General features: G+C 31.4%; 1 protein-coding gene across 2 annotated transcripts in view; it reads right to left on the bottom strand.

The window, feature by feature from the left end:
- LOC127726366 (uncharacterized) overlaps positions 1 to 14,517 on the bottom strand; it is a 73,751-nt gene that overhangs the window by 27,437 nt on the left and 31,797 nt on the right. For both annotated transcript variants that reach the window (XM_052233726.1, XM_052233727.1), the window contains 9 exons: positions 13,537 to 13,773; positions 12,864 to 13,044; positions 11,472 to 11,615; positions 10,364 to 10,575; positions 9,481 to 9,613; positions 8,885 to 9,118; positions 7,356 to 7,550; positions 6,560 to 6,691; positions 2,801 to 3,011 (listed from right to left, as the gene is read on the bottom strand). In XM_052233726.1, the coding sequence (XP_052089686.1) occupies positions 2,801 to 3,011; positions 6,560 to 6,691; positions 7,356 to 7,550; positions 8,885 to 9,118; positions 9,481 to 9,613; positions 10,364 to 10,575; positions 11,472 to 11,615; positions 12,864 to 13,044; positions 13,537 to 13,773 (1,679 nt within the window). The remainder of the gene's footprint in view (positions 1 to 2,800; positions 3,012 to 6,559; positions 6,692 to 7,355; positions 7,551 to 8,884; positions 9,119 to 9,480; positions 9,614 to 10,363; positions 10,576 to 11,471; positions 11,616 to 12,863; positions 13,045 to 13,536; positions 13,774 to 14,517) is intronic.

The raw sequence follows: 14,517 nt of genomic DNA, 5'->3' as shown, positions 1-14,517 counted from the left end.
ACCTACATAAGTATGCAGATTTTCCTGAAATCGCAATAAATAGTCTCCCATTTTTGTCTATTCTTCAAAAATCGCAATAATAAATGCAATAATTTCTGAATTTACAGTAAGTCATACTGTAATAAACTTAAACATGACTCATCAATGTAATCTCACCAGAAAATATGGCAGGTGTTACTAGTGGATCAGAAACTGTTGACCCTACCAGAGTTCGACCCCGCCTTTTTTTTTAGCTTCATGTTGCTAACTCTTTTAATTTCCTTGTAGTGTTTTGTTATTGTTGTTTGGCCTTTGTTTGTTTTTCTTTTTGGCCATAATGTGTTGTGTATTCTGTTAGTTTGAGACTTATGATTTTTGTTTGTCCCCTCTGTATTTTTTCTCTATTTCTTAATGTTCTTTTACTTAAGTGAGTTTACAAACAAGACCAATAATGTTGGATTGACTGGCTTCCAGGGTAATAAACTTGTCAACTGCAACCAACCCAAATGAATGAATATGGTAGTCACCTTGAGTTAAGGGACCCAGGGACAAAACCTATGGTGAACTTGAAAGGTCTTATCAAGCTTCAGGTGTTGGGATCTAAAACATTTTTGAGATATTTAACAATTTATTATATGAGGCCCAGGGGGAGGGGGTTAGGAATGACTCCAAGGGTTAACCGTTAGTTGCATTGAAAATGTCTTGCCATGGCAAACAAGAAAATAGCTATGTACTGGATACTCTTTTTGTATTTGAGAGAGACAGACTGCTTGACAGATCGTTTACTAGACATGCTCTCACCTCTGCAAACACATGTAAACTTGATTGAGAAGCACGACCTTGACTTCACATGAGGGTCTTGCTCAGTTGGCAATCAAATCTTACAATTAACAAAGAACTCAGGAAGAGATTTGGACGGGTTATAAAAAAATTAATAACATTTTCTTCCTTTTCATAAAGATATAACAACCAGTTAAATATTTAATCAAATAGTTAGTATATAAAATTTCCTGCACCATTTTTGTAGGACATTGAAAATACATGCATCATCAAATCTGAAATTTCTTATGAGCCATAAGTATTCAAGAAGGAAATCGCACACAAAACAAGTTAGTTATAAATTTCCTATTGTTAGCTTGTCATTCTAAAAGAAGCTGTTTTTCTCCAGGCAATTTTGTTACTCTAAAATTATAAGATGGTCTTATTTGGTATGAGCATTTAACCATATTGTACAACAAAATGATAAATCATTAACACTTTGTATAACTCATAAGTTGTGCAGTTTAAACTGTTGGGTCTTGAAAAATTTGTGATATTCACAAAAACATTAAGGGCAAAGGATGGCATAAATTTTAATTCTCTAATTCTTCATAAAACATATCAGGGGCATGCTATATCTACATCATCCTTTTCAGTTTTTGTAACTTGAGTAATTTCATAGAAAAGCAGTTAAAATTGCCAAAGCAGAGCAACACAGGCACTTGTCTGATTTTTTTACCCATAACCTCAAAATAACACAAGGTACCCAGACCCAACTCACATTTTTGAAAACTGACACTTGATCATGAACTTTCGATATATTTCCATTCCATGGTTGTCTCTCCAACTGAAACTTGTTAAGGTTATTATGTCATAAATCTGCATTATATTATCTACAAAATGATGTATGCCATGCTTATTTCTGTTGTGGGAATCATTGATAGCAAGTCCTTAAAAGTGGGTGAACTGTAAATTATTTGCCTTGTCAAAGCGAAATCATCATTTTGTAGATAATTTAATGTAGACTTATGACATTACAAGTTTCAGTTTGATAGACAACTGCATAATCAAAATATAACAAAAGTTCACAACCAAGTGTCACTTCTCAATAATTTGAGTTGGGTTACCCCTGTGTTATATCAATGTAGATAGGTAAATCTTTTTCAAAGACAAGTGCCTGTGACAAGCAGGTCTAAAAAAGACAAATTAAATTAGTGTTACAGTAATAATTCTTCAAAATTTCTCTATAACTGAAGCATAAATACATATTATAAAATTTCAATTTTGAAAAGGTTGTATCTTACCAAATGAAGGTTGTAATTCATGAAAAATCAGGTCTGAAATCAGTATCATATACATACATTCATATACATTCACAGGATAAACAATATTGTTGAAAAATAAGGATTGATGAATATTAAACAAGCATGTATACTTTCAACTTTACTCTGGACATGCTAAGTATGATACATGTACTAATATTGCTTCTACTATTAAATTGGACTCAATAAAAACATGATTTTTGGGTTACCAGATATTATGGAGAGGGGCTGATGGGGTTAATTAACTATAATTTCTTATGTGTAACATTTTCACCTGCTGGGTTTTAATAGGTCCTTAAAAATATTTTTTTTGATTTTCTTGCATTGAAATCTTAGTTGAACATTCTTTTTCATAGCAATTGAACCATACTTCTTTTCAAGGAATCTTAAATTTACAATCTACTGGTTCTTTTACAGACTTTCATAGATTGATTTTTTATTTTAAGTAACAGAAGCCATATCATGTCCCTTATTGCCCAAGAACATTGCATATTACTTTAAAACTCTTATCTTATCAGTAACTCCTTATTAATGTTAGCTAAATTCAAGAGTATTGAGGGATTTCAAATATTCTGATTCACGAGACTGATCTCTTCAAGCTTAACAATCAATAAAGATAATGAATGGCAAGTGAACTAAAACTAAAAATAATTCCAAAGTCTAAAATTGTGCAATCATCTGGAAAACATTAGCAGACCAACAGACAGAGCAAATCTTTTAAATGAAAGCATAAAACCTACCCATCAGTCCTTTGTGGCTAGCAATAACAGTCTGCACACATCCTATCTGGAAAACAGCACCTTCTGGTGTTATCAGCAATGTTCGACCATATTTGGTAGCAGACGACAGGACTGCAGCTAATGTATGATCAGATATTGAATGGATGAAGCTAAATGTTTTCTGCATAGCAATGAAATTCTTTGTTCTTTCTCCTTCACCCCAAAATTCTCTCTGAAATTAGAAAACATATTCTTAGCATTGAAATCCTTGGTTCTCTCTTTATCACCTTAGAAATCTCTCTGAAATTAAAAAACATTTTCATAGCACTGAAATCCTCAATCTTTCTCCTTCTCTCTGAAATAAGAATACATTTTCATATCAATGAAATCTATTGTTTCATATATTTCACCCTAAAACTCTTTCTGATAAAAAAACCAAAAGGGTTTACATGGTAGTGAAATATCCAGGTGTTGTTTATCTCTGAAATATCCAGGTGCTGATTCTCTCTAAAATATCCAGAGGCTGATTCTCTCTAGAAATATCAAGGTGTTATTTCTATCTGAAATATCCAGGTGCTGATTCTCTCTAGAAATATCCATGTTTTGTTTCTCTCTGAAATATTCATGTGTTGATTCTCTCTAGAAATATCCATGTGTTGGGTGTTGATTCTATCTGAAATATCCAGGTGCAGATTCTCTCTAAAATATCCAGGTTTTGTTTCTCTCTGAAATATCCATGTGTTGATTCTTTATGAATACCGTATAGCGGGTTATTTTCGCGGGTGTAAAATTTCGCGATTTAAGGGCAACAAAGTATACGAAAAATTTTGGCGGTTTTTATTTTGGCGGATTCTTTAATCCCAATTGAATATTTTGGCGGATACTGAAATGGTTCTACCTAAAAAGTTGTAAAAATTGACAAACAAGGGCCTATTGTTATGGTTAAATGATTGTTTTTCCTGCATGACGTCTTATTTATTGATTATATTTTGATACAGTTAATCAATAGAATACAAGTACATAGTTATTTTTCACAGGTGTACAAACTTCTTGTAAATATTACGGTTGACCGGACCTTTGATGTACTAATTAGATTATAAAATTATCATGAGTGACTTGCAACTCTTATATAATTTGACACTAATTAATAAGGATAAAATACCTGACAAGCGTACCTCACACTCTTATATCATTATTTATTTTATGTAATCAATACCTGATAGCCAGTGAACAATGGCCTTTGGCATTTATGTTGTTCAAATTAACAAGAACCGTGATTGATCCGTCAAACGGGAAAAAAGTAGATAGTTTACAAAACGCTTTAACCTAGAAAGTATCGAACGTATGCATAAATTTTCGTGGAATTTATTTTCGCGATTTCTCCTGACCCGCCAAAATAAGCGAAAATAACCCGCTATACGGTATATCCAGAGGTTGATTCTCTCTGAAATATTCAGATGTCGATTCTCTCTGAAATACAAGTGATGATTTTATCTGAAATATCCAGGTGTTGATTCACTTTGAAATATCCAGGTGTTGATTCACTTTGAAATATCAAGTAGTTGATTCTATCTGAAATATCCAGGTGTTGATTCTCTTTGAAATATCTAGGTGTTGATTCTCTCACGAAATAAACAGGTGTTGATTCACTCTGAAATATCCAGGTGTTGATTTTTTCCCCTGAAATATAAGTGTTGATTCTCTTTGAAATATCTAGCCATTGATTCTCTCTAGAAATATCTAGGTGTTGATTCTCTCTAGAAATATCTAGGTGTTGATTCTCTCTAGAAATATCTAGCTGTTGATTCTCTCTAGAAATATCTAGCTGTTGATTCTCTCTACTCTCGGAAATATACAGATGTTTTCTACTCACCGAGTTAAGCAATGAACATTCATTGTTGAAGGCTGTACGGTGACCTATAGTTGTTTATTTCTGTGTCATTTGGTCTCTGGTGGAGAGTTGTCTCATTGGCAATTATACCACATCAGTGTTCTCCCCAGATATTTCATATAGCATCCTGATAAACAGGGAAATTTGAAATACCATCTTGTTTCTAAAATTATAGCATCACATCCATAAAACAACCTAAAAGAAAATCAATTCTGATAGCATTACATTCAAGAAATATAGCATCAGTCATTAGCATGATGCTAAAAGGCCATGGGAGAACACTGCACATCTTCTTTTATATATTCTGTAAGAGTTTATTAGCCAAAATAAACCTTTAAAAAATGTTTTGTAAAACATCTGATAAGAATTTTAGGTGTATTCAACATTTTTATATTTTAAAGGGTCGTCACTCACTTTAATATTTTAAGTAAAATTGTCCTACCTTTGGTTTTATAATTTAAATTGAATTTTTACCTTTTCTAATATTCATTCTTCAACATTTAAAAACATAGCACAATTGTTTATGCAAAGAAAACTTATTTCTAAGTTACTAAGACTGTTCTATTTCACATGCCGGTTTGACCTTACATATAAAAACAGTTGAGTAGATGCTATATTATTTTAAAACATTTACCACACAGTTATGATATCTATAACCAGTATATATTAAAGCACTTTATATGTCCACTAAAGACCATGCTTTCACTGCTATACTAACAATCTTAATATGTATTAGCTTGCATAGATGTCTACTTTTCAGCCCTCTATTAGTATCATCTTTCAAAACAGGAACATTTTATAGAGGTAGAATTGACATAGAAGAAATTTTCCATTGTTTTAATTTTGCAGTTCTATCATGTTCATTGAACCCAGAAATCTAGGTCAAAACCCTTATCTGGCATATGTTTTTGTAGGTTCATGCCATATAAATAACATTCATTAGATCTTGGTTGTAAACTACATTAAATGTACACTTCAATCTAATAAAGGATGGAATAAATGAATGATGAACAAACTAACAAATGGACAGAAACGCACAATGGAAAACATAGTGTCTCCCTTACTTTGTTAGGCAGGGAATAATATTTTTGTTCACAATTTGGAATTTTGGAATTTAGACATCAAATATAGTGACGTGGAAGAAAATATTGTCATTTTCACCTATATGGAAAATTTCCAAAGACTGAACAAATATGAGAAGGCTTCCCCTAATATTTAGTTAGTAGACACCTAGGCTCAAGCAGTTTACATTGATAACAATTAAGCCATGCTTTGATCTAGCTTTCAAGGAAAATGTTTTCTTACCAATAAACTACAACATCCAAGTCAAAATCTTCATGTAAAATATAAAATTCAGATTACAGACAGAAAATTATGGTATTGGTATGCTAAAATATAAATATAAGGATTTAAATTGCACAATCAAACTACATATATTTCCAAGCATCCTTATTCCTCACACATCCTCCCATGGTAGTTAAATATAGCCATACTATCTTTTAAGATATTGGTTGAGAGAAATAGATTTCTTCCTAAATATAATTTCCAGAGAATTGTATTATAGTTTAGAATAAGGTTTTATATTGCATATAGCATAATGGATTTCTTGCAATGTAGACAGCAACCACTTTTCCTAATTCACAAACTGATAAATTGTTTTTCTGTCATTTAATCTCAAAACTTTATTTATTAGTATTAAAAACTATATACAATTGATAAATTTGTTTTTTTTTACTAACTATCCTATATTGCTATTTTATATTTCCCTGGAAATATAACTTAATTAATCTTGCATATAAATCTATAAGAACACATTCTGATATGAGTTTCATTTTTCAATAATTTTGTGTTTATTGGTTTTTCTGGATAATTTCCATATAAAATCTTACCAGAGGTATAGGTGCTGTAGATAAGGAATCTAGTGTTGTATATAAGAACTGTGTATCCTCTGGAACCTGTCTCCACACTGGGACCTCAACCAAACCAAAGTAGTCTTGTAAAATCTCCATCAAAAGAGAAATCTGAAAAAACAGACAAGCATCCATTTTTTTTTTCAATTTAAAAACTTTTTCAATAAATATTTCAATTATTTTATGTTGTCAATTATTTCAATTACATTTAAAAAATTGACTAAAAAATAAAACATATAATGTGAGGGTACCCAAATTGCACCTATTTTGACAGGTTTTTTTTATGATCCAGGCAAAAGTTTCCATTCTTTATGTATTATGTAGTTTGACCAATTTAATTTTGAATCCATATTGAATCATAGAAAAATTAGTTTGAACCGACCTCCAAACGATCAATGATGATATAATGAGGAGTACTCAAATTGCACCAATGCTTACATTCACATCCGTAAAAAATAAATAATTAATGTGCTGTGTTATTTCTCCAAATAAATAAAACAATTTGACATTGGTCCATGCTCACTTTTCATTTATAAAAAATGGATGCCTGTAACATGTTTTATTTGTACATTTTTATGGACATCGCATGGCGACGTTTTCGTAGATTTTAATTTTTCCAGTAATCATTGACATCATTCATCTGTTGATATATACTGTGTTGAAAGACGTGCATAATGTCAAATCATAAAAAGGCAAATTGTTTAGTCTCTTAGAAAACTTGTAAGAAATTACGCTACCATTTCTTAAGTTTTTAAATTTAAACAAGTTATCATACCTTTCCTTCTTCCGCTGTGAAATGAGATTTGACTGTTTCACTTGTCCAGACATGTGATGACTCATTGATTGCTGTAGACAGTTTACCACATTTCTGCATGGCAGACATCCTTTCTAACTTATCTAATACAGACTGAAGGTATTGAATGTCAGCCACTATTGTCCTTGAACCCAGCTGTACCAATGCTAGTTTTCCCTACAGTAAGACAAACATTTTTGCTAGGTAAATATAACAGATTCTGATCAGTATAGATGACAATACTGTTGGTTTGCTGTCTTACTGTCATCTGATTTTAGTCATATTTGTTTACTGTGGATTCATTTAATTTCATAGGAGCTAATTTTTGTCGAATAAGGACATTGCATTTTTGCGTATATTTGATTTTGTTATTTTGCCAGTCTTCATAAAAGCCTATAGCAAATGGGTACTTTGTTAAACATTTTAACATTTAAATTTGTGGTTAATCTAAACCCACGAAAGTCACAAAAACTGGTATCCCATGAAAAATGAATGGTCAGTTATTTAACTACCATTGTAGGAATATGCCTTTGTTTTGTTTAATGTACACTTGAGTTGTTGTCTCATTGTCATAAATTCGACAGATACTTTTATTGATATGAAGTCAAACCTGATTGTAGAATAATTTATTTGAAGCAAATTTTCAAGCATAGCAATTTGATGTGCAGGTGGAACTCAATTACATGCTTAATTTGTCACATTACTGAAATCTTTTTTTACTGTTGGTATGAATGACAGGCAGATAGTAATACAAAGCTGCTTATCAGCTGAGGGGAACAAGGAAAAACTCTCATTTCTAGAGACATTGAATCTTTGTCAAAATTAGCCAAACAGTTTAGAATAGATGATAAAAAGACAAGTTAGTGGAACAGATGATAAACGCGTAGTGAGGCCAAAAGTCAAGCTGGAATTTTGAGCCAGGTCAGCCACGAAGTGATTAATTTTAACATAATGAATCAAAATTCAAAGATTAAAGACAGTAGTCCATGACAAAACCTTGTACTCAATTACAGAATTGTGGATTGCATGGGAAATAATGAATTTAACTATAAATCTTAAATTATTTCAAACTGCAAAATGAAAGTTTAAGAATCAAAAACATTTTTTTAGCTACATTAAGGGTTATACACAAGGTACTTACAAAACTATTGATTCATATTATAGTCAACACTTTAATGTTCCAATAAATTTCAAAAAGAAGTTATCAATGCTTTATGTTGAAGACCATACTTTGACCTATAATGGTTTACTTTTACAAATTGTGACTTGGATGGAGAGTTGTCTCATTGGCACTCATACCACATCTTCTTATATCTATTGAGTAAAATAACACATCTTCATACAGAATTGGAAGGTGTAAAAATAGTCATAAAAACTGAAAACAGATCTATTCAAATAAAGAAGGCAAAAAGCATTCTACATGCTGTCATCATGTTGTTGAGGATCATTACAAAAATTAAATAGATTAAGTCAAACAAAGGGTTCAACAGATCATGAATTTCTTTATTTACCTGTTCATGTAGTAACCTAGCAATCTGTAAGAATTCATGTCCTTCCATTTTCAATGTTTTTTCTTCATACATTGTGAGCCCTGTTCCAAATTCTATAACCTCTTCCTTCTTCAATTCCTTCATGATTGTTTGTATATGACCTTGACATTTCTTTGGGATGTTATATTTTACTTCCTGGTGTAGTTTGCGACAGTCCATAGTATCAGTTATTCTCTCCAGTACTTTATCCATTCCCTGCAATCAAATAACATCATCAGTCAGGGGATGATTTAATCAAGTTATTATTTTTAATTACCTACATAGGTAATTTTAATTTTTAAGTTACGTAATAAAATTATTTTAAATTCTAACAGAAGCATTGGCTTAATGAAGTTTTTATGAATTTATACATTATTTTATCACATAAATTATTAGAATACATCAAGTTTGAGAGGAATATGCAGATAAAAGGTTACCATAAAAATTAATGTCAAAAATGTTACTTCTTATAAGTTATTTTAAATAGCTCTGAAATAATTAGTAGTTACTCCTATATAAGGAACATCTCGTTTGTTTGTACCTGTAAATTTGTAACGTTGTTTATAGAATTGTCTTACCTTTCCTGTTGTAAGATCTAAGGACATGTAGTGAATCCTATTGAAATTTTTTACCAAGCCTTCAATTTTCTCTTTTGCCTGGCACAGTGAAGCATATTTGTTCTGGTCAAGTAGGTCCAAATCTTTAAAACTCCTTTTCAAATTAAAAAAAAATGCAATTATATTTTAAAGAATCTTTCTCAACACACATAGTCAGAATGCATTCATAAATTATTTTCGGAACTGTCATAAAAATGAAATTGATTGGTTGATTGTTTCTTGCTTTACTTCCAGTGGCAATTACTTCAAGCATATTAAGACAATAATATTTTGTTAGGTTCTGCCACCAACCAAGATGAAAAGGGGAATTTGGACTGTCACTGTAAATATGGGTATGTTGGCAAGGGGCAGAAACTTTCTATTGCAACAGGCCACCTACTGACCCCTCAGAGAGATGTCTATATATGTGGCTGTAAATTTTTACATCCTGCACAGTCAAACTGGTGACCCACTTTAGCAAGGGTCTTACTCTCAGAACAGGATAAGTCCAGGAATGACCATATTTCTATACCCCAATCAACCCTTTTGGTTACAGGGAAATGAGAGGTTTAACAACTAATCATATTTAGTAGATATGTTACACTGTTTTTCTGTTTTATCTAATTAATTAGGACTTTCAAATTAAAGATCATTTTTGAGTTAAGAATATAATTTACTAAACTAACACATAGACTAGACTTCAACAAATGAAGTCCAAAACATTAAAAAACAGAATCATTTGTGCCAAGAGCTGGTGTGGCCCTTAGATTTATTTCCTACTTTAGCCACAAATAACATACAAACTTAAAAAGAACATATATGTTTTAAGTGAACAGTAGAATTTTATGCAGTCAATAATACCTACTTTTCATAATATTCAATAGATTTGGCCATCGTTTCTAATGTACTTTGGAATTTATCCCCTTTTAGCTGTTCCTCAATTAGTTGTAATTTCCCCTCTGTCTTGCCCACTTCAACAACAATAAATTCACAATCTCTAAAATTAGGACATGGAACTTTCTCCTTCTTTTGACCTTCTTCCTTCTCTGACTTTTTCTTCTTTTTCTTGTCATTTTGCTAAATTGATAAAAATTGTAAAACTATATACACAGAAAGCAGATATAGATTAAATTAACCCGTACATACTGTTTCCCACAAACCATATATATATCTTCCCCTATACATAGCCTCAAAATAAGATAAAATTCTGATAAAGAATATGGTTAAAAGTTGACCAACGATTCAAATAGGTACTGTCTTTTGTGAAATTTGCTGAAAAATGATTTAGTCCCCAATATTAAAATTAGGAGATGCAGTTTGATTGCCAACGAGACAACTACTGTAAATTCAGAAATTATTGCAAGCATTTAGTATTGCGATGTCAGAAAAATCTGCATACAGATATATGTATTAGATATCAGAATGCAAGTTCTTATCATTGCAATACTCACCTAGTCTAATTATTCGCATTAATAAAAACCTCACAATAATTTCTAAAATTACAGTATCCGCCAGTCCAAGTGGCGTGGATGTAATCTAGTCTAGAAATAGGTGGAACAATTCCTCAATCAATACCATAATAGCAGCTGCACAACTTCAATATGTTTTTAATCATTCTGTAAAGTTTCAGAGACCTGGATTCAAAACTGTTGGAAATGTTGATTTCACAAAATAGGTATCAATATTCCTTACCTTGCCGCCCATCAGCCCATAACCTTAACCTTATTGAGAAAAATAGATGTTTTCACTCATATACTAATATATTTGCCAACAAATTATATCATATCATAAATATGAATGCCAAACTTTTCTTTTAAAAGAGCATAGAAATTAATTTCAAACATTTCAGCCAAGGGAAATTTCTGGAGTTCAAGAAAATATAAATAACAGTTTTTAGATCCTTTATCCATAACTCTTATTTGTTTGAAAAAATAACGAAAAAAGAGAGATACATTTTATATGTAGTGTGATACCTTCAAGTTGGCTTTCTTCCTGTTTTCCTCTGTTTCTGCGTAAAAGTTCAGAACTCTGAGTGTTACCTCTTTTGATATGTTACCATTTGTAAATACTGTAGGAAAAAGGCCATCTGATCTCATTGTCATGGTGTACTGATGTGTCTGTAATTATAAAATATATGTCATATTCTTTGTCATGGTGTACTGATGTGTCTGTAATGATCAAATATGTTTTATTCATTATCATGGTGTACTGATGTGTCTGTAATTATAAAATATCGGTCATATTCATTGTCATGGTGTACTGATGTGCCTGTTATTATGAAATATGATTTAATTTATTGTCATGGTGTACTGATGCGTCTGTAATTATAAAATATGTTTTATTCATTGTCATGGTGAACTGATGTGTCTGTAATTATAAAATATGTTTTATTCATTGTCATGGTGTACTGATGTGTCTGTAATTATAAAATATAGGTCATATTTATTGTCATGGTGCATTGATGTGTCTGTAATTATGAAATATGTTTTATTCATTGTCATGGTGTACTGATGTGTCTGTAATTATAAATGTTTTATTTATTGTCATGGTGTATTGATGTGTCTGTATTTGTAAAATATAGGTCATATTCATTGTCGTGGTGTACTGATGTGTTTGTAATTATAAAATATGTTTTATTCATTGTCATGGTGTTGTGATGTTTCTGTAACAGTCTAATGTCAGTTTTTTTGCTAATTTTCATGGTGAAATGATGTGTCTGTAATTATAAAATATGTTTTATTCATTGTCATGGTTTACTGATGTTTTTGTAATCGTGTACATGTATTGTCAGTTTTACTCATTGTCATGGTGTACTTATGTCTTTATTTATATGTCAGTTTAAAGCATTGTCCTGGTGTTTCGATGTGTCTGGTATCATATAATGTTAGTATTATAAACGAAGTAATAGTAAGCAGTTATAAGCTACTGGATGGTCTCCAACAATGAAAAAATCCCATACTGTATAGTTGGCTGTAAAAGGCCTGGACATGAAAAATATGAAACAATTCAAAAGAGAAAACTTAAGGCTTAATTAATATATAGCAAAATAATTTTAAAAAAAACAAATAGGACAATTGGGGTTTGGTTAAATTAAAACAAGAATGTACCAGGTAGTTTACTATATGTTCATTAACATATTGTTACCAATATAATAAAAAAGTATAATTAAAAGGTTTTCCTATGCTGAATTACGGATCAACTTAAACTAGTTGTGCAGTATGAAACCATAAATGTAAATTTTAAATTATAAAGATATTTTTACGGATATTCATGGAGTATTCATTTGATAATGTCTATAATGATCAACCCCATATTCCTCATTGTCAACCAAAGGAAAATTATGTAAGTATAAAAAAGAAACCTACCAGTTTATCATTTACAAAGAACTTAATATTGACATCTTGTTGTGGTGATATTGAGCCATCTTCTTCAAACAACAGTTTCTCAGCTGATGAGACTTTTTCCACTTCACATTTTATCTTGTCTCCTTTTTTATACTTCCCTTCCTCTCGAAAACTACTTTGGACCACTGATTCAGCAAACACACTAAAACAATAAAATCAAATTCAAAATGTTGTATAATTTGTATAAAATAAAATGTCAAACAATTGAGCAACCAAACACCTTACAATTTACAGACAATTCAGTTGCCAGATGGGGGAAAATTGAGCAGCCAGACAGCAGAGAGCTATGTATAATATTGGAACTTGACTCTGTTAAAACCGTATGTAGCTATTGCATCTACCTAAATAAAACGTTGCCAGCTGCCAACCATGTAAGTTTTAGGAAGAATCCCATAAGATCACATTTTTATGGCATAACTGAATTACCTTTCAAAAAAATTTCAATATATAACAACAGCATTAGTTTTACATTATTTGAACAAAATAAAAATAATCAAAATGGTCTTTACATGAATTTGGAGCAATATGTACTCTTTTTTCACTGTAATGTAGTTGTTATATTCTTTACAGAGCTTTTCAGTCACAACTTTTTCAAAGTTACTTATAACATAAGTTTTAACAATCCATTACTTACTTTCCACCAGAGGAGAACATAACACAACCACCTGAAACTTCAAAATGTGTTGGAGGATCTTTGTATTGTGCAGCAGTCCCTATTTTCTGGGGAATTTCTGAATGACAAAATCCCACAGCAACAGCATCCAACTGATCATTGAGTTCTTCTGCAATTTCCACTTCAAATGACAATCTCTGTGAATTCATTGGAAATTTACCCATATAACATCCATAAAATATATCTTTCTTCTTTTTTCTAAAAAAAAAAAAAGTAATTATAAAGTAGAACTGTCCGCATTACAAGACTACCCCCTGTACATGTATTTTAGTTGCTGCTGTACAATTATAACCACTATGACATAACAGGACTTACAGAATTGGAGTAACAAGCTTCCCATACAATTATAACCACTATGACTTATGGTATTGGAGTAACAGGCATCCCATACATTTATTACCACTATGACATATCAGAATTATGGTATTGGAGTAACAAGCCCCTCCCCCCACCCATACATTTTATAACCACTATGACATAACAGGACTTACTCTACTGAAGGAAGTAGCTTCCCATGCATTTATAACCACTCCAACATAGCAGAACTTATAGTATTGAGTTAACAGGCATCCCATACATTTTTTACCACTATGACATACCAGAATTATGGTATGGGAGTAACAAGCTTCCCATATATTCAAACCACTATGACATAGCAGGACTTACAGTATTGGAGTAACAAGCTTCCCATACATTTATAACCACTATGACATAACAGGACTTACAGTATTGGAGTAACAAGCTTTCCATTCATTTATAACCACTATGACATAACAGGACTTATGGTATTTTAGTAACAAGCTTCCCATTCATTTATAACCACTATGACATAACAGGACTTACGGTATTGGAGTAACAAGCTTCCCAATCATTTATGACCCCTATGACATAACAGGACTTACGGTATTGGAGTAACAAGCTTCCCATACATTTATAAACACT

Source organism: Mytilus californianus, unplaced genomic scaffold, assembly GCF_021869535.1.
Source record: "Mytilus californianus isolate M0D057914Y unplaced genomic scaffold, xbMytCali1.0.p SCAF_17, whole genome shotgun sequence".
In the NCBI taxonomy this organism is placed as follows: Eukaryota; Metazoa; Mollusca; class Bivalvia; order Mytilida; family Mytilidae; genus Mytilus; species Mytilus californianus.
Note: the sequence above shows the minus strand (reverse complement) of the source record. Positions and strands in the feature narration are given on the sequence as shown.